Genomic DNA, 27,304 nt, shown 5'->3' with positions numbered 1-27,304 from the left:
AACAGTTCCAATAGTTCACATATATTTCTTCTTGTGCAGTCTAAGCCGAGAATGCCATGTAAATGGGTCACTGCGAAATGCAGCAATTTAGTTATTCTCCGATCAAAGGAAGAAACAAACCAGTATGATCTCACTTCTACTAACTTTTGAAGGTTTACAGCAGTTAAAGTATTTTGCTTCTATGTATGAAGGTTAAAAAAATCATTTTTTTTTTCATAAAATACAAGAGCAACCAATTTTACCATCAAGTAAAAGTAAAAACTGGGATTCTTTTTAAATTAGTCCAAAGTGGCATTTAGGGACTTAGTTGTAGGCTGCTGCGCTGACAGACACCACGACAAACCAAAGTGTAGGGTTGGGTCTGGTTTTGTTTCGCTTTTCTTTTCAGTATCCAATGCTCACGGATTAAGTTCTGGAAATGTTCCAATTGTAAGGCAGGGATCTGTTTGGATTCCACCACGGGTATGCTCCTTGGGTTGAATGCTGGAGGGTGAGGCACGTTTTGCCGGACCCATGTCGACTACCTAGTAGTCATCAAGGTCAAAAAATTCATCATCTCCTCCTTGGTATTCCATTCCCTGGAAATCTACTCGGTACCGCAAGATACCTGGAGAAACAAAGGAGAGTAAGTAGCCTGGGCTCTTAAAGCAGGAAGAGACTGCTCTAACAGGAGAAGCCTACCCCACTCCAGAATTACAGTCGGAATAATTAGCCCTAGACATGGTAGCTCACAAATATAAGCCTTAGTACCCGGGAGGCCAAGGCACAAGGACTGCCAGTGTTGGAGGCCAGTTTGGGTGGCACACTGAATTCCAGGCTAGCCCCCTATGCCCCAGAAAAACCCACAAAGGGGAAGGGAGAGATAAAGTGAATTCCAGTGCACGTGCTAAGCCCAATGACCTGAGTTCCAACCCTGGAACCCACTTAATGGAAAGAGTAGCTATCTCCCAGTTATCTTTTGACACCTGAATGTCTGTAGGCACAAAACCACACTCCCTAAAAATAAACACAGGCCCAGCAAGATGGTTCTGTAGGTAAAGACACTTGCTGCCCCAGCTGACTCTTCAGGACCCACACAGAGGACTGGCACTCTTGTGCCCACACAATACATAAAAACGACACCACCAAACCCCAGAGATTAGATACATTATCAACATGCACACATCTTCAGTGACCCAGAGGCGGCAGGTGGATCTCTGTGAGTTTGAGGGAAGCCTGGTCTACAAAGTGAGTTCCAGGATAGCCAGGGTTCCAAAGAGAAACCCTGCCTCAAATAAAATAATAGAAAACATTAAAAATAACTAAAAATTGGTCCAAAACTAAGGAATGTGGCATCACATTCTGATCCAGCCACTGCGTCCATGTAGAGAGGGCATATGTCACTTAATAAGTAAACTATTTCACGACAGCCAAGAAGACCTGGTTGAGTTTGCTACTCACCTCCAATTCCACCAAATCCTTTCACAAACTGTGATCCTTCTTGTGACTTATCTGTGACAATTTCTAGTGTAGCTCCAAATTTTTTATAGTTGTTAGCAAACCATTCCAAGAGGGGCATGCTCTCTATCAGTTCATGTTCCTGTCCAGTCTACAGGGCACACGACACAGAACAGTGGGATCAGACACACAGCTTAGTACATACCCAGTGCCCACCGCCACCCACCCTCCTCACCGTTTTGAGTATTATAATTAAACAAAACTAAGCCTATCTACCAGTTCTTGGTAACATAACTGAAATGGTAGATAAACTGATTATTTCACTATTTTCCCTCAGGCTGTGGGCTCAGCAACAAAATGTTAAACCGTTCTCAGTTGTCAACTTGATTCCTGTGGCTGATTCCAGAAACCAGGCTGTTGTAGTTTCTCATCCTTCCTCAGGCCAGAAGAGACATACACAACAGGACAGCCTAAATAAATAAGTACACCACACAGATGCCTGTGCCCATGAACTGAATTACAGACAGTTGTAGGCTGCCATGTAGATGCTAGGATCCAAACCTAGGACCTCTGCAAGAACAAGTGCTCTCAATTGCCGAGCATCTCCTCAGCCCTGTTCTCAGAGAGCCCAGTGTTGTGTGTGTATGGGAGTGTGCATGCCATAAGGCATCATGTAATGGTCAGAAGACAAATTCTCAGGCTTGGTCAGCCCATCAGTCCAATTCAGAATTTAAGGCAGCCACCTGTCTTGTTTAGAAAGGTAGCATTCATTTTAAACTATGGTGATACATTTAAACCTAGCTAAGTGCAAAGAAAAAGCTGATAAAATGCTAAAAAAAACAAAGCAAGCCAGGCACTGGTAGTGAGTGTCTTTAATCCCAGTACTTGGAAGGCAGAAGCAGGTGTGTATCTGAGTTCAAGGCCAGCCTGCTTACAGAGTGAGTTTCAGAACAGCCAGGGCTACAGAGAAAAACCCTGTCTCAAAGCTCCCATCTCTTCCAGCTAGTAAAGCGACAAGGTCTCACACACAGAGCCGGGATGGTGCTACTCAAATTACATTTCTGTTATTTCAAGGATAACAATGTTTTCCTGATTTCTTATTTTTTTAGAGATCTTTAAGGACTTTATGTATGTAGTTCCAGCAGGCCTTGAACCCAGAGTGCCTGCGTCTCTCTCACTCAGTCTGTAATAACCATGATTCTGCCCTCCTTGGATACAGATTAGTGTATGGCAGTGAGCCACTGCTCCCCTTCCATGGTTGTCTAATTAGAATAAAGCTTTGTTTCCCAGAGCCGATACTGTATGTTACCAATGCGTTAACACTCAAGCTTTTCTGTGTTATCAACTAAGCAAAGAAAACTGTACATACCTCTTTGTCTGTGAAGTGAGATTTATCCTTCTCTTGTTCTGGAGTTAAGTAGAGAATTTTCTCCTCTGTAGTATAAAAAGTTAAAAAACAGTTAATCTAGCTCTCAAAGTCCTAACAGACATAAGCTCTGCGAGAGATCAGATAAGGACTTCTGGACTAACTCTACCAAACCTTCCCACAAACGCCTCAACACATCAAGTACTTGGTATCCCGCTCCTATAAGGAAACAGCAAAGATAGTCAAGATACAGCCCCATGTCTTGGCCAATTTAACTACGAACAGGCATTACATAGCTAGGGTAGGGTGGGGTGGGGTGGGGTAGTGGGGGCGGCAATATGACACATGACACTTTTATGTTCCCTTGTAAATATGCCTGAAACCAAAGAGTTCTGAACAGAGAAATGTAACAGACAACAACAACATCTTCTCCTTCTTCTCCTTCTCCTTACCCTCCGTGCCTTGGCAGTGAAGGACGTATCTCATTATGTCCAGATTCTCATAGACGATCAGAATCTCTACCGCGCCCATTTCCAAAGCCTTTAGTGTATCTTCAACTCCAAAACAGTACTTGCCTGTGTCCTGGCTAATCTCATCAAAGTATCGCCCTGTGGATTAGGGACACAAGAATAAAGTACATGGTGGCTCTTTGTTTCCACAAACTCAACCAACTGTGGATCAAATACATTTAGAAAAATAAGCATGACATGCCAACATGTACTATGGAGCGAGGTTTGTGATGGCTGCATCTGCATGGAACATACATAGATCTTTACCTGTCTTCATATTCCAAACCATAGCAGACTATTACTAAAATAATATTTACGATGTTAGGAATTACAAATTAAGAGATAATTTAAAGTACATGAGAGGGTGTGTGCAGGTTATATACAAATACTACACCACTTTATTAGAGGCTTTCACAGTTTTGGATTTTGGTATCCCCAAGATTTGAAATCATTTCCACCAGTCCTGACTGCTAAATATTAAAGGGGATTCCACTTTCAGTACCAGGCTTGGCACCATGAACAGGCATCCCCCGCTCTTGAAAGGAAGGAAGGCCCAGGCCACATGGCCAAGGAGACCAAAGGTTTCAGGCCCATTTTTTGTTGACCTAGGTTTTCCTCAGTTGCCCTTTCCTGTGCCCCTTTAAGGTTGGTGCTGTATTTAAAAGGCTAACACACAAGGGTAAAGGAACTCTCTATAAAACCCAGGTAGGAGACTGTATGCTTCCTCTTTGGATCCCGTGTAGGAGAAAAAAAAAATCTATACAAGTTCTTGTTTGGGGGTATACGATACTGGTCTTGTGAAAGCCGGGCAACACTGTATCAGTTTAAACTACTTTCTGAGTAGCCCCTACTCTCAACTCAGAGCCCCACTCTGAAAAATCAGGCCAGCTGGAACTTGTGGCAATACAACCATCGTAGGTAGCTTCCTGGGTTATAGAGGTGTATGCCATGTGTCCAGCTGATACCTCTTTTCCAGTAAAAATGTTTAATTTTCCATTCTTTTACTTTTGTTTGGGAAAAGAGTCTCATATAGCCCAGGATGCCCTAATTACAGTGGCTGAGAATGACCTTGAACCCTTTTTTTTTGTTTGTTTGTTTTTCGAGACAGGGTTTCTCTGTGTAGTCCTGGCTGTCCTGGAACTCAGAAATCTGCCTGCCTCTGCCTCCCAAGTGTTGGGATTAAAGGCGTGCGCCACCACTGCCCAGCGTGACCTTGAATTCTTGATCAAAGCTCCCCACTGTAGTGTAGGGGTCACAAGAATGAACTCTATACCTAGTCCTTTCTTTTATACATTCTCAGTGTCACACATACATACCAAAAACATTTCACAGAATAAAGTAGTAGCATTTCACCGATACCTATTAATTTCTTCTCTTGAATGAACTTCACGTTGGAGAGAACTTCAGTAGATAATTCAATAGCTTGGTTGAATCCATTTTCACCACCATAGGATATATCAACTAATTTTAAAACTTTAGATTGCAACCTCTGACACAAATAGAAACAAAAACATTAGGACCTCAAATACCTTTACTGAAATCCCACTCTTAAAAAAAAAAAATGTCATTGGATTCCCCAGGAGCTGGAGTTACAGGTATTTGTGAGCCATCTAATACGCGTGCTGGGATCAAATTTAGGTCCTCTGCATGAGCCGTATTCACCCTTAACCACTGAGCCAACTCTCCAGCCACTGTTTTTTAAAACCTAGGGAATTTATTTCTAGGAAGGCCAACACATGCATAATGCACTGAGAATGAATGTATCTCGAACACAGACTCCTTCCACGGCAGTTCTTTTTCTCTTACCTGGTCAAACATGTCAGATTGACTTAGTTCAGTTTTAAAGTCAGCTGATCCAGCTAAAACCAAACCAGCCACATTCACTTTGTCTCCAGAAATAAACAGCTGCACAGCAGTCTCTGCTACTTTCCGAACATAGTTATGTCGCTTTTCCATTCTTAAACGGGCAAAACGCAAGGCTGATTGACCTCCTCTGCCTTTGACACAAAAGTGGGAAAAGGGTAACTATTAAAAAAGTACAACACGCCTTATGAAGCAAAAACAAAATAACCAGTCACCTGGTTATTAAAATAATCTAATCGCCACCTCCATAACTGTTTAGCACAAATGTGCTCATTTACTGTGACAGACAAGTAAAAGGACCCAAGCAGTCCTCTACATACCGTGTTTCTTTGGGAGATCCACAGTGAACTTATGCAGGACTTCTCTGGTGTTTCCTTGGAGCGTGCCAAAAAGAGCACCACTGCCGTCTATTACAATAAAACCAAACTTGCTATCATCTGAAAGTAACGCTGTAAGAGCCTAAAAAACAAACACAAGCTACACAGTGAACACCAACGCTCAGTTAACTCAACAAACATGGTATCAACGCTATGTATGGGGGAGTCATCTATAGACCTCAGCTGTTAATACCTAATGCTCATGGCTAGTGGTCTCAAACTCTGCAGGGAAGGACTTCTGTTTACAGTTACAGAGTCTGTTCTAGAGACAAGATGGTGGTGACAGTTCACACTACATTGCATAACTAAAAAAGTCATACTTCCTTTTTAAAAAAATTTTTAATTTATTTCATATACGTTGAGTGCCCTGTTTTCTTTTCTTTTTTTTAAAGACTTAATACACTGTAGCTGTCTTCAGATACACCAGAAGAGGGCATCAGACCTCATTACAGATGGTTGTGAGCCACCATGTGGTTGCTGGGATTTGAACTCAGGACCTCTAGAAGTGCAGTCAGTGCTCTTAACTACTGAGCCATCTCTCCAGCCTGTGTGCCCTGTTTTCATACACAAGAGGGCATCATATCCCATTACAGATGGTTGTGAGCCACCATGTGGTTTCTGGAAATTGAAATCAGGACCTCTGGAAGAGCAACCAGTGCTCCTACTTGCTGAGCCATCTCTCCAGCACCACAGTTAAAATTATTATCTGGATTTTACCACAATAATAGGAAGAAACTAAATAACCCCAAACCTATACTTGGGCAAGCAAGATCTCTCAGTAATTAAAGGTGCCTGGTGTCTGCACCTGATCCCCAGAACCAACAAGGGAGGACGGAATCAACTCCAAAGATGTCCTGACCTCCATAGGCAGGCCACAGGTTGTCCCCCTTGACAGCCTGCCCCCACTACCCAACCACAAAACTTGAGTGGAAACAGTGTCACCTGGGGAGGCAGACATAAGAGGATTTCAAGTTCAAAGCTGACCTGTACTGCATAGAGACCTCCAAAGCCAATCAACAAACTACAAAGCAACTACCAACCAACCAACCAACCAACCAACCAACATGTCAGCAGAAAATTAGTCTCTACTTTTTCATTTTCATCATTGAATTTAGATAGATGGTATATAAAGTATAACACCTAAATAAAAGATTGAATTTAAAATTTTGGTTCTTGTTTTTCTAGCATAGTGCTCTGAAATGTACCCAGTGGGACTCTTGCACTCTGAGTCAGTGTCCTACTAAAGCTAGTCACTTGCAGCCAACTTAACTTTCTGTTACTATCAATGACACCAGCATTACTAGACAGTACTACCAAGGTCAAATAATTCTACAAGTTAATTCTATAGTAATAATTAAAGGAAAACAGTAAAGTGTCTTGAAAAGAAAAAAAAAAAAAAAAACCCACTACACTCAATCTGAAAGAGCGTTGTTTCAACACGGAAGTTTCTCTGTGTAGCCCTGGCTATCCTGGAACTCACTCTATAGCCCAGGCTGACCTTGAACTCAGAGATAGATCCACTTGCCTCTGCTTTCCAGCACACACCACCACCACTCAATTTATTTCAAAGTTTAATTTTCCTATCTCTGTCTCTCCTGAGAGGCATAGAAGCAGCCCTGGGACACACCGAGACACATTTTCTGTGATGTGTTGAGACTTAAGGCCTGAAATATCAATAAATGCCATATTATAGTCTCTTTAGATCTAAGAAATCATTCACTCCTTCTTAACCAAGAAATAAGAAACTTTAAATCCGGCATGGTAACATTCCTGTAATATGAGCACTTGGGAAGCAGAGGCATGAGAACTGAGTCCAAAATGCTAGCATAGGCCATCTTAATAAAAAAGAAGTCAGGCATGGTGCGGGACTCAGTTGGACTCCCAGGCACTCAGGTGGAGCCCAAGGATCAGCAGTCCAAGGTCATCCTTGGCTACATACATGTGAGAACAACCTTTCTCAACCAAAGAAATTCTAATACGGGCTAAGGAGTGGCTTAGTAGGTAAGGTGCTTGCTATGCATAAGGACCTTAGTCTGGATTCCCAGTCTCCATGTAAAAAATTGGGTATGGGGGAATGCTGGGTGCTGGGGGAAGCCAAGTCTACACCCTTAGTTCTACTAATTATTTTAATGATCACTGGAAGAAAAGCAAAAACCATTTATGCTAATGTAATAGCTGAGCTAAAGCCAGACAATACAGCCATCAGGTACTTTTTCAAACAGAATGATCCAAAATCTGTTTTTTGTTTGTTTTGAAAACTAAGTTGATATAAGCAAATGTGTCAAACAGAATTGCTAACAGCCAGAAGAGGCCTCTGCCAGGACACTAGAAGCTAAGAAAAAAATAAGCTAGATTTCCATACAGTTACCCAAGATTCAACTGGAATTGGTCTTCCTGTCAAGTTAGCAAAAACCACCCACTGTAAACTGTGGACAAATATCAGCTCTAATCCCACTGCAGAGGCTTGTCTCTCTGGGTTGATGAAAGCCAAGAGACTAAAGTAGGAGCCAGCTGTGAATTCCTGATTGCTTACTGTTGACTGATTTAGGTCAGTCTAATGAGGTTTCTCTTCCACTATTAATGTTCATCATAGTTCTGTCACTCAGGGTTCATAAGAACAAGAAAAGAGAAAAACCTGTCACTAAATGCATTTTATTTGTTTATTTTTCAATGATTTGTGAGCTTAGTGCTAAAGGTGCAAAGACTATAGTCATGAGTATATAGAGAGGCAGTCAATCAAAACCAACCAATTACCTGGCTCTAACAAGTTATACAAGCCCAACTAAGAACCTTCTTCAAACACCATGATGAGTAGTATAATAAACATATGTTATTTTTAAAATAGTCATGATGGCCAGGCAGTAGTGGCACACATTTTTAATCCTAGGACTCGGGAGGCAGAAGGCAGACAAACATCTGAGTTCAAGGACAACCTGGTCTGGTCTCGTCTGTCTCTCTTCCTCTTCTTCTTCTTCTTCCTCCTCCTCCTCCTCCTCTTCTTCTTCTTTTGGTTTTTCAAGACAGGGTTTCTCTGTGTAGTCCTGGCTGTCCTGGAACTCACTCTGTAGACCAGGCTGGCCCTGACCTCAGAAATCCGCCTGCTTCTGCCTCCCAAGTGCTGGGATTAAAGGTGTGCACCACCACCGCCCGGCTCAGCCTGGTCTTTAGAGTGAGTTCAAAGATAGCCAGGACCACAAAGAAACCATCTTGAAAACCAAAAACCAAACCAAACCAAAGCAATCACGATGGAAGATGCCCATAATCCCAGCACTTCAGAGGTAGAGGCAGGAGGATAAGGAATTCAAAGCTAGCCTCAGCAACATGGACCCTGTTGTTGTCCACCCCAAACCTCCAATCCACAAAACAAACAAACAAACAACAACAATAACAACAAAAAAAACGAAAGAAAAAATGTCTATGTAAAAGGTTACAATTGCTAATGGTTTAAAAAATTGACTTCTTGAAAGATTAAATATTCTACATATATAATCGAATAAAAATAAAAGTAAATGGTTACAAACACATTCCTGTGCATGTTTAGTGACATTAACCAGAAACCAGAAACCAAATAGTGAAAACAACCCAAAGGCACCAACTAATAAATACATAAATGAGGTAGCTTATCCAAGACCAGAGTATTCAATGGTAAAGTGGTCAAATAGTATAACTATATGCTACCACTCAGTCTTAAAAACGGATAGACTATAGGATTCACATATGAATGCAGAAGCCAATCTATTAACAGATCAGTGTGGACGGGAGCTGGGAGCTGAAGGAAGGAGAGCAGCCACTAATGGGCCTGGGCTGGGCGGGGCTTTGGCTGGCATTGTTCTGTGCTCATGCTCACCTCTGTATGAAACTTGTTGTCGCACAAATACAATGATGTATTAATTGGTTTGAAAGGTTCAAAGTCAATGTTAACTTTCTTTTCCTTTCCTTCTTCTGTTACAATTGTTCCACAGTAAACAACCAGACCATTTGGAGGTACTGCAAAGAACATACAACAATTTTTCTTTGTTAATTATTCCTATAGCTGTAATCCAAATAAAACAGAAACACTTAGGACTCACTAGCAAAATTTTCATCCTAATTGTAAAGCTTCCTGAGATGTTTCAATAGGATTTATTCCTTAAGTACAGCAAATAGTACTTAGCACTGAATGGATAATAAATAAATAAATAGCTGAAGGACAGCAGTGGCAGCTGGAAAGTCGGGCAGGACAGAGTGACAAAGTGAGAGGGAGAGGCTTACCTTTGTTATAAAGTTTGAGTCTCTGTTGTACAGATGTGATGGCTCCCAGGACTGAAAGGCGGTTCACTCGTGACTTAATGTTAGATGCAGTTCCAAACTCATCTGCTAACATTTTTGCCACTCGTGAAATCTGGTCTTTGGGAGGAATGATCAGCGATATCATGCTCGTGCCATTGCTGGAGAAAGAAACGAACACAAGTTTGAACTCATGCTTATCATTGGTAAAATAAGATATGGTGAGACATTCATCAAAAACACATCATCTGAACAGTTCCAGAAAGGCAGCAGTTACTTTAGCAAATTGTTCAAGGAAAGCCTAACAAGAGGCAGCAACAATTCAGAAGATAGTAGCTGCTCGATTAGTAGCTGATTAGTAGTTGAGATTAACTATGTAATGAAGGTCCTGAAAGGGAAAGCCAGGAAACAGCTCACTCTCAAGGATGAAAAGAGAAGGTTACTGGAGGGCCAGCAAGCTGGAATTTGGCAACAAATGAAGCCTGTCAACAGTAGAGCTGAGATCCTGGTGGCTCTTCAGTGGGAGTAATCAGGAAATGAAACAAACCTTCCCAAGTCCACACGAATATTTCAGTTGATATTACCCCTTTCTGAAAATTCTCAAATACGAATTCAGCATACTGGGTACAGTGCTTTCTTAATAGGAGAGTAATGCAACTCATACAGGGGCCAGAGAGATGGCTGGGTAACAAACAGCACTTGCTTCACAATCATAAAGACCTGAGGTTGGGATCCCAGAACCCTTGCAACAGTCCAGGTGTTCTGCATATGCCTAGTAACACCATCTCCAAGGAGGGGGCAGGCCAAAAAGTCTATCACACAGCACTGTGCAAACACAAATTTCTAAAAGCACTAAAAGCTCAATTAAGTATCCAGTTAAGTATCCAAACAAATTCAAATATCTAGAACCAAAAGATGAGACTCAAGTATGACCCATGGAGAATACCACATCTTTAACCTGTACTTCCAAGATACATATCATTAGCTGTAGTTAAGAAATACCTGGTTTCAATATTTCTAGTTATTTTTTTGCCTAGCAAACATGAGATCATAGGTTCAAACTCTAACATCAAGGAGTAGGGCAGGGCATGTATCAGCAGCAATACAAACCAGTTTTGTAAGTTGAAAAGAGTTCTGAAGGCTGGTTTACAATGTGAATTACACTCATCTTTAATGCCCTATACACATAAAGCTGGTTAAAGCGAAGCCTCAGCAGATGAAAGCACCTAGTTCATCCTATAGTCTTAGCACTAGGGTGGCAGAAATAGGAAGATCCCCAGAGCTCACAGGTTCAATGGAGACAGTCTCATATAAGGCGTTGAGTAATAAAGAAAAATACCTGACTACAGCCTCTGATTTCCACACATGCACATAAACACAGGAACATGCATGTACCACACACAAGATAACATATAAGAAAGGAGGAAATGTCTGAAAACCGTGTGGTACGATTTCTGTAACAATTATGTAGAACAACTCTCAGCATCCGACAACAAAAACACAATCTGAATTAAAAACCAGCAAACAAAAACACAATCCGAATTAAAAACCAGCAAAGGCAGAGCGGTGGTGGCGCACACCTTTAATCACAGCACTTGGGAGGCAGAGGCAGGTGGATTTCTGAGTTCGAGGCCAGCCTGGTCTACTGAGTGAGTTCCAGGACAGCCAGAACTACACAGAGAAACCCTGTCTCGAAAAACCAAACCAAACCAAACCAAACCAAACCAAACCAAACCAAACCAACAAAAAAACAGCAAAGACCAGGCACAGGAGGAGCATGTGCAAGCAGATCATCTGAGCATGAGACCATATGGTCTACACAGTGAGTCCCAAGCCTGCCCAAGGCTTACTCAAATAAGCGACACCAACAAAAGCTAGCACAGGACATAGGTCAGTGGTAGAGTGTTGCCAAACAGGCACAAAGCCTAGGTTCAATCACCAATACAAAATCTAAACAAAATAAAACTGGGCAAAGGGCAAATAGACAATTTTGTAAAGATCACAGAAAGAATTAGTACTTGGGTCAGCTATGGGTTCCCTATCTGGAAGATAAAGCTGTATATTGCATCTCCTCAGGAAAGTTTTGTCACACAAGAGATGGAAAGATGACTCAGTGATTAAGAACACCTGTTCTTGCAGAGAGGATCCAGACTGGTTCAGTTCTCAGCATCCACACTGCAGCTCACAACTGTCTGTAACTCCAGACAACCGAGATCTGGTACCCTCCTCTGGCTTCAGTAGGTTCCACAAGCACATGGTGCACTAACATACATGCTGGCAAACACTGTCCTGAGAGTGACAAGACATTCAGTGTTGGCCTCTGATCCCCATATGCACAAGCGACCCTCCCCCTTTTAAAGGCAGGAGACACAGGATATAGAAAAATTAAAAAAAAAAAAAATCAATACTGTTTTAGGCATAAAATTGGATGATCACAACTGGTAAGATGGGTCAGTGGGTAAAAGTACTGCCAAGTCTGATGACTTAAGTTTGATTCCTGGGTCTCACATGTATAAAGAGAGAGCCAACACCTTTAGCTTGTCCTTCCTGATCTCTACATGTATGATGTGGCATGCATATGCCCACACACGTAATTAAAATAAAATTTAAAAGATGGATAGACATACAAGTGTAAATTATAGCTCATAAAATCAGTCATAAATGACCACTATTGTCTAACTAGTTCTATTTACATGAAATTTTCTGAAAATAATCTAACAGACAGGTAAATGCCATAGAATGTAGAACACCCTGACTATTAAAGTGGAGGTGGAAGCCGGGCGGTGGTGGCACACGCCTTTAGTCCCAGCACTTGGGAGGCAGAGACAGGTGGATTTCTGAGTTCGAGGCCAGCCTGGTCTACAGAGTGAGTTCCAGGACAGCCAGGGCTACACAGAGAAACCCTGTCTCGAAAAACCAATAAAAAAAAAAGAAAAAAAAGAAAAAAAGAAAAAAAAATTGTTTCCCGAAAGTGGAGGTGGTTGTAAACATGCATGCATTTCTTCTGTTCCTGGCTGTAGACATGACTAACCGCACCAAGAAGTTCCTGTCTCATTGTAGACGTTCTACAACAAGGGGCAACAGCCTGGAACTGCTGCCCAGGTAAACTCCTCCCTAAGCTGCTTTTTACCAGTGTTTTATTTATCACTGCAACAGACAACTAGGACAGAAAAAAAAATATCAATGAGTTACAATTTTTAAGGGGGGGGTATATTTTATGGTGCATAAATTATATTTAATAATAATTAAAAAACTCGGGGTGATGGTGGTGGATGCTTTTAACCCCAGCCCTCAGGAGTTTGGGACCAGCCTGGTCTACAAAATGAATTCTAGAACAGCCAGGGTTACACCAAGAAATCTTGTCTCAAAAACCAAACAAAATCGGTTAGGGATAGGACATAGCTTAGCTGATAGTGCTTGCTATACATGCATGAAACCCTGGCACTCCTAGAAGCACTGGGAAACTGAGGCAGGGGCCTCAGAAGCTGAAGGTCATCCTTGCTGTGTGTTCCTGCATATAACCCTAATGAAACTCACTCACTGCCACGGATGGATAGACCAACATACATACACATGCACAAGCGGACTAGTTGGGAAAATGAAGCAGATTAGGAGAGAGAAACAAGAAAACGTGCTGGGGTATGGTGGTTAGGTTATGATGTCCACCATAGTTTCAGGCATTTGAACATCCTGGTTGGTGGCATTGACTGGGAGATATGACCTTGCTGGGAGAAACATATCACCGGGAACATGGAAGCTTCAGAGACTGGTGCTATTCGCAGTTTGTTCTGCTTCTTGGTTAAGAGATGTGCACTCAGCCGGGCGGTGGTGGCGCACGCCTTTAATCACAGCACTTGGGAGGCAGAGGCAGGCGGATTTCTGAGTTCGAGGCCAGCCTGGTCTACAGAGTGAGTTCCAGGACAGCCAGGGCTACACAGAGAAATCCTGTCTTGAAAAACCAAAACACCACCAACAACAAAAAACAAAACAAAAAACCAAAAACCCCCACAAAAACCCAAAACAAAAAAACAAATGGTAGCTCACTACTGTCTATAATTTCATTCATAGGGCATCTGAGGCTACTAGGCATGCATGAGGTCCAAGGACGGACACAGGGACACACACACACACATCCACACCCACCCATATATGTAAAACAAACCAAAGATTTTAGCCCTAATTTTAAGGCTAAAGAAGCAAATAATTATGAGTGTCACAGAAATAGGCAGGGTCGAATGAACTGAGAATGAAGATAATTTCAGAAACACATGAGCCTCACCCCTGCTACTGAGCCTATAGATTTTCACAGAAGGCTTAAGTCATGGCTTTTTCCTTTTAAAGACTGCAGAGTGTGCGTATGGGTGCACACAAGCCTGTCTGTGTGACCGAGTGCCTGGTGCCTTAGAGGCTAGGAGAGGGCACTCACTCTTCCTGGAACCTAAGTTCTCTCTGAGAACTATCAGTGCTCTTAACTGCTGAGCTATCTCTCTGGCCCCAGACCAGTCAGTTTAAATACACACTATTTTTTTTTTTGCGTGTTTTTTTCTTATAAACAATTCTCAAGGAGGCATATGCTCAGAATCTTTAGGGCCCACAGGCATTCTCTTAAAAGGGCCCGGTTCTGAGCCAGCACTGAGATGGGCCTGATATGGGTGACGTTAGACTTAGAATGAGAAGGGCTCTGAGCACAGAGAACCCGAACCCAAAGAACTGGAAAAGCTAAAGCTAAATGAAGGGAATGTCGGTGCAAACTGCCTCAAAGCCAGATAATGCTGTGCATGATCTTGAGATAAGCTGCTATTTACTTTCCACGAAAATGGGTTAAAGATGATAAACATTCATTAAGCAATTTTGCTATAGCACACCCACTTAACATTCCAGAGAAGATAAAGCAAGCAAACACATTTAGTGACAGGATGTGATCTTGTTCCTGGAATCCACTGCTTAAAAGGTTCAGAAGTAGGGCTCAGGGCAGGGAGGTATACTTCCTAATCCCATCACACCTTGAACTCAGGCAGAGAAAGATCTGAGTTCAAGGCTAGCCCAGACTATACTGAAAGAGCCTGTCCCCTGTCTCAAAAAAAAAAAAAACCAAAACAAACAAACAAACAAACAAAAAAAGCAAAACAACAACAACAAAAATAGATTCAGACGTATTTATAGCTTGCCAGAAATTTTTTTGGTTGGTGTACTTCTACCAAGATTGCTAAACCTGAAACAAGTTTAAAGCTGGTTCTCTGGAGAAGAGTGCTTGCATGAGGACCTGAGTTCAGATCCCAGAACTTACATGAAAACATGTGCCTGGAGCCCTGGGGCCATGAGATGTAGACAGGGCTACCCGGACTTGCTAGTTGCCAGCCTAGCTCTAGGTTAGTAAGACACCCCATCTTTCCACCAAAAGATACATGTGTCCATCTCCCTCTGATCCGAATTTTAGGAGCAAAACTACCTTTCACTAGTTTCCATGTATAACTCTATCCTGTAGAGGGGAACCTTAAGTTTCTAAACTCACCTTTGTAAGACACCTGACTAGAGTTGAAATTCAGATTATTAAAAACATGCCTTAGGGAGGGCATGGTGTCATATGCCTGTATACCAGTACACAAAAGGCTTAGGAAGTCATAGTTCAGACTATTAACGTTGCCTGATATTTTTATGCTGGCTTTAACACCAGCAGAGTAAAGGGCCTGGCCAGGAAAGTTCTGGAGCTGATACATTCATTTACTTTACAAGCAGCCAAAGTTGTCAGGCCAGTTTGTGTAAACACAATAAAATCTCAAGGAAGTTGAATATTTCATGCTCATGTACAACAAGGAGAATGAGAGGGGGCTGGAGAGATGGTTCAGTGGTTAAGAGCATTGACTGCTCTTCCAGAGGTCCTGAGTTCAATTCCCAGCAACCACACGGTGGCTCACAACCACCTGTAATGAAATCTGATGCCCTCTTCTGGTGTATCTGAAGACAGGGATGGTGTACTCATATAAAGTTAAATAAATCGAGAGAGAGAGAGAGAGAGAGAGAGAGGGAGAGAGAGAGAGACCGACCCTTGTAGCAGGAGGCATGTAGCTCAGTGATAAAGTACTTGCTTAGCATATGCAAGACCCTTAGATCACAGACCCTAGGAAAAAAGAAAATGTTCTCACTTGAGAAGCTAACTGCAAAGGCATACTACAGCATACTCTCATTGTCACTGCCTCCCCATCCCTGAGACAGGGTCTTATTCTATACTTGGATGGCCTGGAGCTTACATGTAGACCAGGCTACACTTGAATTCAGCTCTGCCTGCCTTGGTCTCCCCAGTGCTGGAACTAAGGGTCTACTACTTGGGTCTGCTTGCCTTTTCTAATTCTAATTGTCCTTTTTTCATCTTCTCTGTTGCCATTATATTCCCTTTCCCAAATCAAAAGACTCTAAACAAGAGCCAGCGAGAGGACTGGGGAGATGAGCTGGCAGTTAAGACTAATGGGTGGTCTTCTTCCGGAAGACCTGGGGTTTGATTTCAACCATCCACCATGCATCCACTTGGTAGCTCTCATGGTGGCCAGTCCCAAGGGATATGACGCCCTTTCTGGACTCTGAGGTCACCAGACACTTTGCTCAGACAAACACATATACACATAAAATAAATAAGGTAAGTTAATTAAAGGCGAGTGTCAGTGAATACACACACTTCGGAGGGTAGCAAAGAAACAGCTCAAGCCAGCCTGGGCTACATGGCAAGACTGTGCCTCAAAACCAAAATAAATAAAAAGAAAAGAAGTAGGAAAAGAGCCAGTATAAATAAAGGCTGGGGAAATAATTCAGTCAGAAAAGATCTCACCCTCGATCTCTGCAAGCATGGTGGTCTGCACTTAATCTTCATGTTGTACATGTGGCAATATATGCCTGAAACCCCAGAACTGAGTGAGGGGGCAGAGACAGGGAGATCTTTAGAGATTCTTGACCAGCCAGTGGGCAGGGAGGTGGCTGAGGAATGAAAACACTCACCCTGTGGGCTGGAGGACCTGAGTTTTGAATCTCCAGAACCCATGTAAAAAAAAAACAACACTCCTCTAGTGGGATGAGAATCCCCACGAGCTATGTAAAAAGGAAGTCAAGCAACAAACAAATCTCTCCTCCAACACAGCGGAGCTGTCACACCCGATGCTGTCTTCTGACCTACACCCACCCATACCCACACCCACGTACAGGTACTCCACACAGAAGAAAGGGACAAAGAAGATAAAAAGAAGTCGTTAGACAGTGAGCAGTGCATGCCTATAATCCCAGATTTTAGAAGACAGAGTCAGGAAGATGGCCATAAGTTTGAGGCCAGCCTGATTATCAGTTCCAGGTCAGCTGGGAACAAAGACCTTGTCTCAACACACGAGCCAGTGAGATGGTTCACCAGGTAATAACACTCCAATCCCTGGAAGCTATATGACAGGAGAGAACAGACTGTTTTGACCCCCCCCTTCACCACAAAAATAAATTAATATAATTTCTTAAAAAGGCCAGTGAATCATGTTGTATAGCAATGACTCATACATGGGTCTTCAAGGCAGACGTAAGAAACAAGCTACGACATAGCACAACGCCTAAGACAAAGCTCCCAAGGCCCTCTGCCCTCCTCATGCTCATCAGGGTACTTTCCATTATCAAAGAATTCTCTTCAGTGATTTCCCTAGAGGATTAACCTCTGGGAGACATAGGGAAGAGAAACTTGTAAATGGAGTGGATACACAGAGCAAACACAACCAGGCCAAATTAAAGCAGCAAACTAACCTCAGAAAGGAAAGATTTAGTTAGACAGCCAGTAGCTTTCCCTTTCCTCACTCAAGAACTGTTGACAGGGAAATTTCTCTACCTAGGTCAACAACCCAACACTACCTACTGGAATATTCCACCAGGAAGCAGCAGAAGCTGGAATCTTTTTCTAATTTTCTCCAAACAATGCAATACAAGGAGACAGCAATCACAGCCAGTGCTGGATCTCACCGTCAGTCCTCTAGCCGGGGAACTAGGATAGAAACCCTTCTTGTGACAAGCGTGGAAGTATTTTGAAATAAAGCAGAAGTCACAATTTTCCTATTAATTGTCTTTTAAATACACACTTTCATCACGAGTTCCCTCACCACCAGATGTTCACTAAAAACAAACAGCTGGAGTAAGAGCCCTGGCTGTTCTTCCAGAGGATCAGGGTTCAATTTCCAGCACCTGCATGGTGGCTCACACTTGTCTGTAATTCTAGTTTGAAGGAGTCTAATACCCTCTTCTGGTCTCTGTAAGCATACATATGGTGCATAAGACAGAACACCCATAACTTAAAACTAAAAAACTGTAAGAAAAGAATAAGTATGTTGGCTAGGCATGGGAGTGCACACCTTTAAATCCCAGCACTCAGAGGCAAACTCTTGAGTTTGAGGCCAGCCTGGACTACACAGTGAGCTCCCAGGCAGCCAAGGCTACAGAGTGAGACTGTGTCTGGAAGTAAACAAAAAAACAAGGTAGTGTGGATAACAGAAGATAGATTTGAAACGAGAAGATGGGACCAGAAACTGACAGGATCTCTGAACTTACCTGGCATTTGGTAACTATTCTCTGGACTTCAGTTTTATCCATGGAATGTCAGTAGTAGCTTTTTGTTTAACAGGTTTGTTATAGAGCTAAAAGGCATGCTCCGTGGTTCAGAGGACTCAGGCTGGGTTCTCATCATCTTTACAGTGGCTCGCAAACACCAGTAACTCTAGCTCGTGGGAATTCAGTACTTTCATCTGACTTCTGAGAGTGCCTAAACATGTGTCACATATTACATACACTCGGGCACACTCACATACAAAACACAGGCCACACAGAAACAAACTTGGGCATACATACTTAAACCTTTTAAAATCAGGGCAAGGACATGACTTTTTAGTCTGTGCTTGGCATTAGCAAGACCCAGCACTATGTTCAAGCACAGCAACTAAGAAATGCACCTCGCCCGTAACAATGATCTTAACCTCTGATCAACCCTACTCTTTAATTCTTAAACGCACAGTCTTAAATTCTATTGTGTCGACTTTACTAGGTAGGCATATATGCAAAGGCTCTGCTACTATTTCAGCATCCTGAGGTCAGTATCAACTATTAACCATTAAATATTAGCATTTAATATTAATTTAAGGCTACTTTGCTTTTAATCAAAAATGAATTTTAGGGGCTGAAAAGATGGCTCAGCCATTAAGATCAAGTACTACTCTTCCAGAGGATCTGAGTTCAATGCTTAATATTCAAATCGGGCAGCTCACAACTCCCTATAACTCATCTGACTCCTCTTGTCTCTTTGGGCACATGCATACACAATTAGAGAATATTAATAAATCTAAGCAACAAAAAAACAAAGAATTTGGGGGCCCAATGTAAGAGCACTTGCCTAGCATTAAAGGTCTTGGGTTCAATTTCCAATACCACAAAAATTTTGTAAGTAGTTCAATCCCCAGGATAAAACAAGAAGAACCACACCAGCTATGAGGGAAGTAGGGACAGGACTGTTGTTTCAGAGATCTTATGTCAACACAATGAAAAATCACAATGCACTGTAAAACTGCAGTCATAGCTTTATTCTACCGTGCCAGAGAGTTTCTATCAGCACACAATAACACAAACGCCCAAGCCAACTTGTCTGCAATGCCTTGAACATGCTAAACAAGCACAAAGTAATCTTTCTTTCTCTTCTGAGAAAAGGTCTCATTGCTCTGATTGGTCTTAAACTGGTGATCCTCCCGCTCGCTTCCCGACTCCTGGAGACTACAAGTATGGCTAGGCTTACAAAGTAACAATCTTTAAAAAAAAAAAACAGGATGTTAACTGCTCAGCCATCTCTCCAGTCCCTTAAAGTAACATTAAAAACAAACTACCTGCCTTGCTAAGATACTTTCTAACTTCTGTCTAAGTAGTTAGTTACATAATTATTCTTTTTGGACAGTTCCCAGTACCTCATTCAAGACTGTAAACTGGGCTTGGGTTACTTACTAATGCCCGAAATCCCAGAATTCGGGAGTCTAAGGCACCAGGATGCCTATGAGCTCTGGATTAGCCTGGGCTATGAAATGAGACCCCGTCTCAAAAAGCTCCTGCCAGCACTAACCCCTCAAATTACTATGTTACTCTGTACTTAACATGGGACTGAAAATGGTTTGTGTCACCATTCCAGGAATGGCTAGCAGACCATGATCTCATTTAAAAAACAAAAAACTTTTAGGCCTGCAGTGGCGGCATATGCCTTTAATACCAGTACTTGGGAGGCAGAAGCAGGCTGATTTCAATAGCTGAGTCTACAAAGTGAGTTCTAGAACAGCTAGAGACATACAGAGAATGCTTGTCTTAAGTCCCCCTCCTTTTAAATAAATATTTTAGTCAGGTGTAGGGGTATACCTCTTTGATTTCTCAGCTCTTGGGAGGCAGAGGCAGGTGAATCTGCCTGGTGTACTGAGTGAGTCCTGGGAAAGCTAAAGCTACACAGAGAGATCCTGTTTTAAAAACAAAACAAAAACATAAAGTTAGGTGGTTAAAAAAGGTATACCATCAAGCACCTATAATCCTGGCACTTGGGAGGCTGAGGCAGGATTGTGACGAACTCAAAACTAGTCTGGACAGCAAAGCAAAATCCTGTTTCTAAACATCAAACATAAGCCAACAGCCCCAGGTTATCTGCATGGCAAGAATGAATTGTCAGGAACCCCCAAATGCCAAGCCCACTGTACATAATAGGAAGGGATACAATAAGAATAATGATAGTAGCCAAGAGTCCAAAGTATGTCATATGGCAATGATAAAGCCTGTTATTAGAGGCAGATTCAACAAGCTCTTGGTGCCTGAGTGGTAAGTTACACATAATTTCTAACCTGATAGAAAAGAGCTTTAACCCTCCAACCCCTTTACTCCCTCTTAAGATAGCAGGCTGCTAAAGAATGAAAAGACACCTACAGAATGTATCCTAGGAGAAGATTCTATTGAGATTCCTGGAGAATAAGCCAGACTCAGAAATCACTGCTAGAAATGATCAACTGGACAGACCTGGTAATGGGCAGGCAAAAATTTTCTTCCCAACCTTCAAGAATCCAGACTATTAAAAACCCTGCTATAAAGCTAGTAATTAAGAAGCAACAACACCCTCAATCCCTAAGTTCAAAGAAAAATATTTCTCCTGTTAAAGGATCCAATTGGTCTATGTGGTATGATAGGGAAAGGACTGAACAAATCTTACTATATTCTGCCTTAAATGTATTCTAACACTGTACTCTTGCTTATTGAGGAGTTTGTCTAAAGAATTTTCTTTCCCTGGAAGAATAACTGTATCTCCTACCACAATGAGAAGTCTGTCGAGACATGAAAGAGTGCTTGCTTGTTCATCAGATCCACAGAACATAGGACACTTGTCCAGAATACTACAGCTGTTCAGATTAGTTCAGAATTAAGATGTGTGGAAGGATATCTGAGGAAAACCACCACATCCTATTATGGATGCTCTTGTCAACCCCCTTTTTCCTCTTTGCCAACTTCTTTCTGTGTGTAAACAGCATGCAGAGGCCAGAGGTTAACAATGTTTATTTTCTCAATTGTTCTCTACCATACTTTTTAAAGACTGTCTCTTGCTGAACCTGGAACTCAATCAGCAAGACTGGTTGCCCTGTTTCTATGCCCCCAGTTCTAGGATTACAGGGGTAAGCTAGCAGACTCAGATTTATGTGGGGGCTAGAGCCCCTAAGTTTGTAAGTACTTTTACTAACTGAGCTATTTTACTAGTCCCTCAATATTTTTTTTCTTCAGTGTTCAGAATTAACTTTGGGCCTTTGTGTATGCTAGACAACTGTTTGATAACATCAACTCGTATTCTGAACCCCACCTCTCTGTCCTCACTCTTAATATAATGCTCCACTAGGTTATTTCTATTTTTTGGCAGGACTAGGTAAAGGATTGATTGAACCTAGGACCTTGAACATGCTTGTCAAGTACTATACCAGACTGATGGTTCAACTGCCTTTCATATTTAGAGTCAGGATGTCATTTAGTTACCTGGGCAGACTTTTGAACAACCTCCTGCTTCAGCTTCACAGGCAGCTAAGTTAATCCTGTGCCAGTAGACCTAGCTCCTTTAAGATATTTCTAAAGGAACAATGTGTAAGTAACAGGGAAGCACTAACTAACATTTGCAGGCAAGAATTATCCAAAACAATATAATCCCAAAGAATAGTCAGTGGAGGTAAACTTACGCTACATAGCAAGACTCACTGTACAAGAAATACAGTGTTAGACATTTTAACCCTCACCAACAATCCAAGATTTCTATGCATAAAAACCAAAACTTAAAAAGAATAGCACATCAAACAGACCCCTGCAGTTTGTTTTATCTCTTCCGCGAATCATAAACATTCTAATTATTGACTCTTATAGGATTTTTTTAAGTGAGATGGCAGTGTAGCACACAAGATAAGGGATGAATAAAAGCTCCTTTCAGAGGCTGAATCTTTAATACTTTAGGTGGCTATATGAAAGCCTATGTATGAGGAAAGTTGCCAAGTCAGGAGTACAAAGTGAGTAAGATCCTTTCTTACCCCCAAAGTCTCTGAGGGCTGAGGTTTGTGGCTTAGAAACAGGGTGTTTGGCTAGAATACACAGACCTTGAGTTCAATCCTTTGCAATAAAACCAGTATCGTTAAAAATGGCTTGGCTGTTCATTCTATGGTAGGAGTCCTTGTTGGCAACCCTGAGTTCAATCTCTAATATCCTTTCTCAAACATATTTGCAAATGCAGAGTGTGCAAAACAGGAAAGAAGGGAAGGGAGGAATGGAGAGAGCAATGAGGAGAAAGGATGACTATAAGGTTATCATTTCGAGGACTTTCTTTTTGGAGGAAGTGTTGAAAACCATACACACTAGCACTGTAACTATTATAACAAAGCTAGATCCCTAGCCCAGTCACGACCACTTTTTTACAGTCTTCTCTGAAAAGACCACATCACTTTCTGAGTAACATTCTCTTAACCTCATGCTTAAACCTTATTAAAATATCTTCAAAACCTATTTTTAAAGGAAATTTTAAAATATTGAGATATAAAGTAAAAACAAAACTTCCAGAAATTCACTGGTTTGAAAATGTTCCTTTTTTCCCCAGGGAGAGTAGAAGAAAAACGCATATAGAACAGTCTCCTGTAGCCAACTGACCTTGAACTAGGGGCCATTCCTTTTTCTGTAGCTAAAGCAATGTTGGTCACGGTGACTCATGTCTGTAATCTCTGCTCGTGGGAGATGGAAGCAGGAAGATCAAGAGTTCAAGCCCAGCCCAGAATCTTTTTGAGACCTTATCTCAAAAAGAAAAAAATGAAAAGGCCTAGAAATATTCATCTGCTCCAAGTCCCTGATTTGAAACCAACTGTGGCTCAACTCACATGGTCCTAGATCCATTTTGGCTATGTACGTGTTTTTCCTTATAAGCCAACTTTGGAGAATATACTAAGACTAACCATCAACAGAGAAAAATCATACACAGTCGATTGTTAAAGGATGTATACACACACTTATACACCTGTTAGTACATACACACTCCATACTCAACCTCACTTAAACGACAACAAAGCAGGTACTGAGGAACCAATATGAAACTGGGTCACTGAATTCTCCTTTTAGTACTTTGGCCTTTGCAGATGCCATTTCACAAACAATAGAGCCTGCTGGGCTCAGAATAAATTTTAAGACTAGTCTTGTAGCTGCCTGGCAGTGGCAGTGCACACCTTTAATCCCAGTGCTCAGGAGGTAGGCGAGGCCAGCCTGATCTACAGTGAGTTTCAGGACAGGCAGGGCTACACAGATAAACTGCCTCAAAAAAGGCAAAATAAAAAAAGACTAGTCTTGGAGATTTTGGAGAACACAAAATGTAGCACACTAGTTCACAAATTAGAATCTGCATATATTCAGATTACTATACAATTACACTAGTGGAAACCGAAGCTTAGACTAGCCCATCATAGGTCAATAGGGCTATGCTAGTTTATGCTCATCTTGTTTTACAATTTCACACCATGATGTTCAAGACAGTAGGTTATCTAAAATCCTAGCCTCATTTACTTTAGGCATCAAATGGTGACGTTTGTTGTGAATAAATGATGTATTACTCATCATCTATGATGACAAAAAAGTGTCTATGACAAAATGTTCCATAAATAATTTGGTGGTTATCTCATCCTGTCAATGTGTTTTAACTATTGAGTCCATTTTGTGGGTAGTTCTTTTTAAATTATACTACATTTAGTTATATACTAAAAGATAACCACATACTGACTGAGTAAACATCAAAATTACTTATTCTGGGAAACTTTAAAATTAGAATTTGGGGCCAGAGCTGAGACAGCATGTATGAACAGACACACACAGATCTTCTAAGGGCTGGAAACCATCCTGGGCCATATATTGAGTTCCAGGCCAGCCAAGGCTACAGCGAGAATCTGACTCAAAAAATAAACAAAAAAACCCTAGCCCCAGAGCTTGATGTAAGGCAGGAGAAAGCCAACTCCTTAAAGTTGACCACACATGTACAAAGAGAAGATGGAACAAAGTTAATGGGACAGAGGGAGGCAGACCCACATCCTAATCTAGCCCACAAGTTCCTTTTCATTTCAGAGACAATAATTCTAAGCACCCATCAGTACCTTCTGTCCTGTGCTAGCTGCATCTGACAACATACATTTGTTTTTTACTGAAATCCAACTGGAATACCCCAATACTGGCACACATGGATACATTTGTCATGCAATTTGTCTTTAAAGTTCATCACAAGTATCCTAAGAATATTTTAGTATTAGCCAGGCATAGTAGCACATGCCTGTAATACCAGCACCTGGGGGACAAAAGCAGACCAGGAAGGCAAGCCAGCTTCAGCCAACCACATGAGTTGGAGGCCAGCTGGCTTAAAAAACCAAAAAAACAACAACAAAAAAACACTACTATTTTTTGGTATAATGCACTATGAAAAATCTAAAGTCTAACACAACTCAGAATGAAAATTAAATCCATTATACTAAGAAAAAAGTTCCGAGCCACATACAATGAACTTGATTCCCAGACTAGAAATGAACAGGACTTTAATATTACCAATGTGCTCAAGGTGCAACCAAAGTAGAACAAAATGATAAATCCCATTGTTTAGAACTCCTAGTTATTTTAGACAGTGTAATCCTGTCTAAAATATTGTTTAGTGTGCTTCATACTCTACTGAACGGCTTTTAAGAGAACTTTAAACTTCAAGTAGTTGGGAAGTATGGCTAGGAACAAATAAATCTAAGAATGAATTTGTATGTCAAGTAGGAAAAATAAATGTAGCTTAGTAAGCAGTGGTATCTTCAATGTTACCTCACTCAAACAAATAAATTAGTAAGGAATTCAGAGAATGCATTGTATCCAATTTCTAATCCAGGAACCTGCCTAAAAGAAAGCACCCAGACAACCTACAGGTTTAAATCCAGCTTGTAACAGTGTTAATAGCAGTAATCCATGAATGTCAACACTCATCAGAAAGCTTGAAGTAACACAACAGAAGACAGCCTACTGAAACAAAAGCACTAGGTAATGCTAGGCATCACAACCAACTGATACAGTATTTTTACACTGGGATTTTATTTCCATTATACCGCATGGTACAAGTTCCTATCAGGAAGTCTTTATATCCAAGTTAAAAAAAAAAAAAACTCTAAGAAATAATAATTACAAAACATCTACCTTCAACTCAAGTTTTTACAATCCATCAAAGGCATGAGCAACACACCAAATACATCCAAACTAATTCCAAACAGAAATTAGTGTTCCTCACTTATTAAGAATGAAACACCACAGCAAAATCATACTAATTTAAAACCATGGACTAAGAGAAATCAACCCGAATCCATTTTGAAAAGATAATGAGCGCAGCGCTAAGGTGGTCAGGGTATCAACGTCAACCTACCCATCAGTGACAAACTTGGGCTGAAAACCAGAATGTATCGTTTGTGTGCAGAAATTGACTTTCCACATGGCATCTGAAGAAAGTCACTCTGTTATAAGATCAAGAATATACAATGTTCCACTTTTAGGGCGAGGCCACCTCAAGTAGTAAAAAGTTTCTATTATTGGGAAAGTAACAAAACATAGCAACACATGGAAGAAACACAAATACCTCTGGCACACTCTCACACAAAACAAACATATGGCTACTTTCAACCTAGCTTATTCACACACCTAGGGACACACCTACAAATTCTTCGAAAAACTTAAGAGAATCACTTATAAAAACTTAAAGCCCACTTTTAAGTCAGTTTTGAATTTCCACAAGCACTGTTATTCCATCAGGCAACTGGAGAGTGGTTTTCCCAAGAAATTCCACAGGAAAGCCATCAGGAACTCTATTACCTGGATTTCTCTTGAATATGCACTTAACAGATTTGTTAACAAAAACCACCACCACTCCATCCCGCACACGTTGGCATTTTCGGTTTATGGGAGGGTCGTGTAACAGCTAAACCCAGGAAGCTCCGGGTAACTAGAAAACTTAGGGGAAGTCATCTTCGGAGAGGTGTAAGACCCAGAGAAATAAAGAGGAGCCAAGAAGAAGAAGATCTCGCTTGGCCAACTCTTTTTTACACCCTATCAAAACTTCACCCACAGCGGACTTGTAAGTCCAAGTGGGGGAGGCCATTTTAATGAGGCCTGGTTGAGGAACGTGAAGCGAGAGGGAGAGAGGAAATCAGGGTAGGGCGTTCGGAAAGGAACGCCAAGTACTTTCCCCTAACTACCCAAGTTGGGTGGCAGCACCAGGAGCCCTAAAAGTGAGGAGTTGGATTTAAAGGCCTGAGGAGTACAAAAGTAGCAGAGGCTTTATCCGGAGAGGGGGCCGAGTGATCTGAGCCGTGGGAGCCAGGCTCATTGCCACCAAGAGGAGTAAGGACTTCTTTCCTGGCCAGCCGCGCCGACCCTCGCCCTCCAGTCAGAGGCTACTACCCAGAGGTCCAGAAGGCGGGAGTTGGCTAGTGCCGGGTTCTCCTCATCCGGCCATGCGGCGCGGGGGCGGCCATCCTGAGGGGTCCGGGATCCAAGAGGGCACGGGGGTGCCGGACGCGGCGCTCACCCGCGGGCCGCCTCCAAGCTCTTAATGAGCTTCTTGATCTTCCAGATCTCCACGTTCCTATCGGCAGCACTGGGGTCGTCCGCCATCTTCTCGCCTCCTCCTCCCTAGAGCGGCCCGGCGGGGCCCGGAGACACCAAGACCACAGAGTTAGCGCCGCCGCTGGGGCAGAGCGGCCCCCTTCTTCGCCACCCCTCAAGCTCCCCTCCTCTCCCCGCCCCGACGGCCGGCCGCATAGGGCGCCGGCCTCTCCTACGCCCGCTTTACCTAAGGGCCCAGTCCTGGGCGGTAGCGGCTGCTCCTCCCCGGCGGCGGCTCCGCGGCGGCGGCGGCTCTGACGTAGGACACCGGCTCCCTCTCTCCAGGCAGCTGCATG

At 42.1% G+C, this 27,304-nt stretch overlaps 1 protein-coding gene and 1 non-coding gene across 2 annotated transcripts; one reads left to right on the top strand and one right to left on the bottom strand.

Moving 5' to 3' along the window:
• Etf1 (eukaryotic translation termination factor 1) lies at positions 1 to 27,304 on the bottom strand. Its single transcript, XM_028762766.1, has 11 exons — positions 27,196 to 27,304; positions 26,932 to 27,035; positions 9,804 to 9,979; positions 9,400 to 9,539; positions 5,496 to 5,634; positions 5,119 to 5,309; positions 4,672 to 4,801; positions 3,256 to 3,411; positions 2,807 to 2,871; positions 1,441 to 1,588; positions 1 to 607 (listed from the first exon to the last, which is right to left on the bottom strand). The coding sequence occupies exons 2-11, from the start codon at positions 27,015 to 27,017 to the stop codon at positions 525 to 527; spliced, it is 1,314 nt and encodes a 437-aa protein (XP_028618599.1). The 5' UTR covers positions 27,018 to 27,035; positions 27,196 to 27,304; the 3' UTR covers positions 1 to 524.
• On the top strand, positions 3,945 to 4,066 carry LOC114617281. The gene has a single exon (XR_003710763.1). It is a non-coding gene; the product is annotated as a small nucleolar RNA SNORA26 (small nucleolar RNA).

The sequence above is a fragment of the Grammomys surdaster genome, unplaced genomic scaffold (assembly GCF_004785775.1).
Source record: "Grammomys surdaster isolate TR1022 unplaced genomic scaffold, NIH_TR_1.0 135, whole genome shotgun sequence".
Lineage (NCBI taxonomy): Eukaryota > Metazoa > Chordata > Mammalia > Rodentia > Muridae > Grammomys > Grammomys surdaster.
This window is presented reverse-complemented; position numbering and strand designations above follow the sequence as displayed.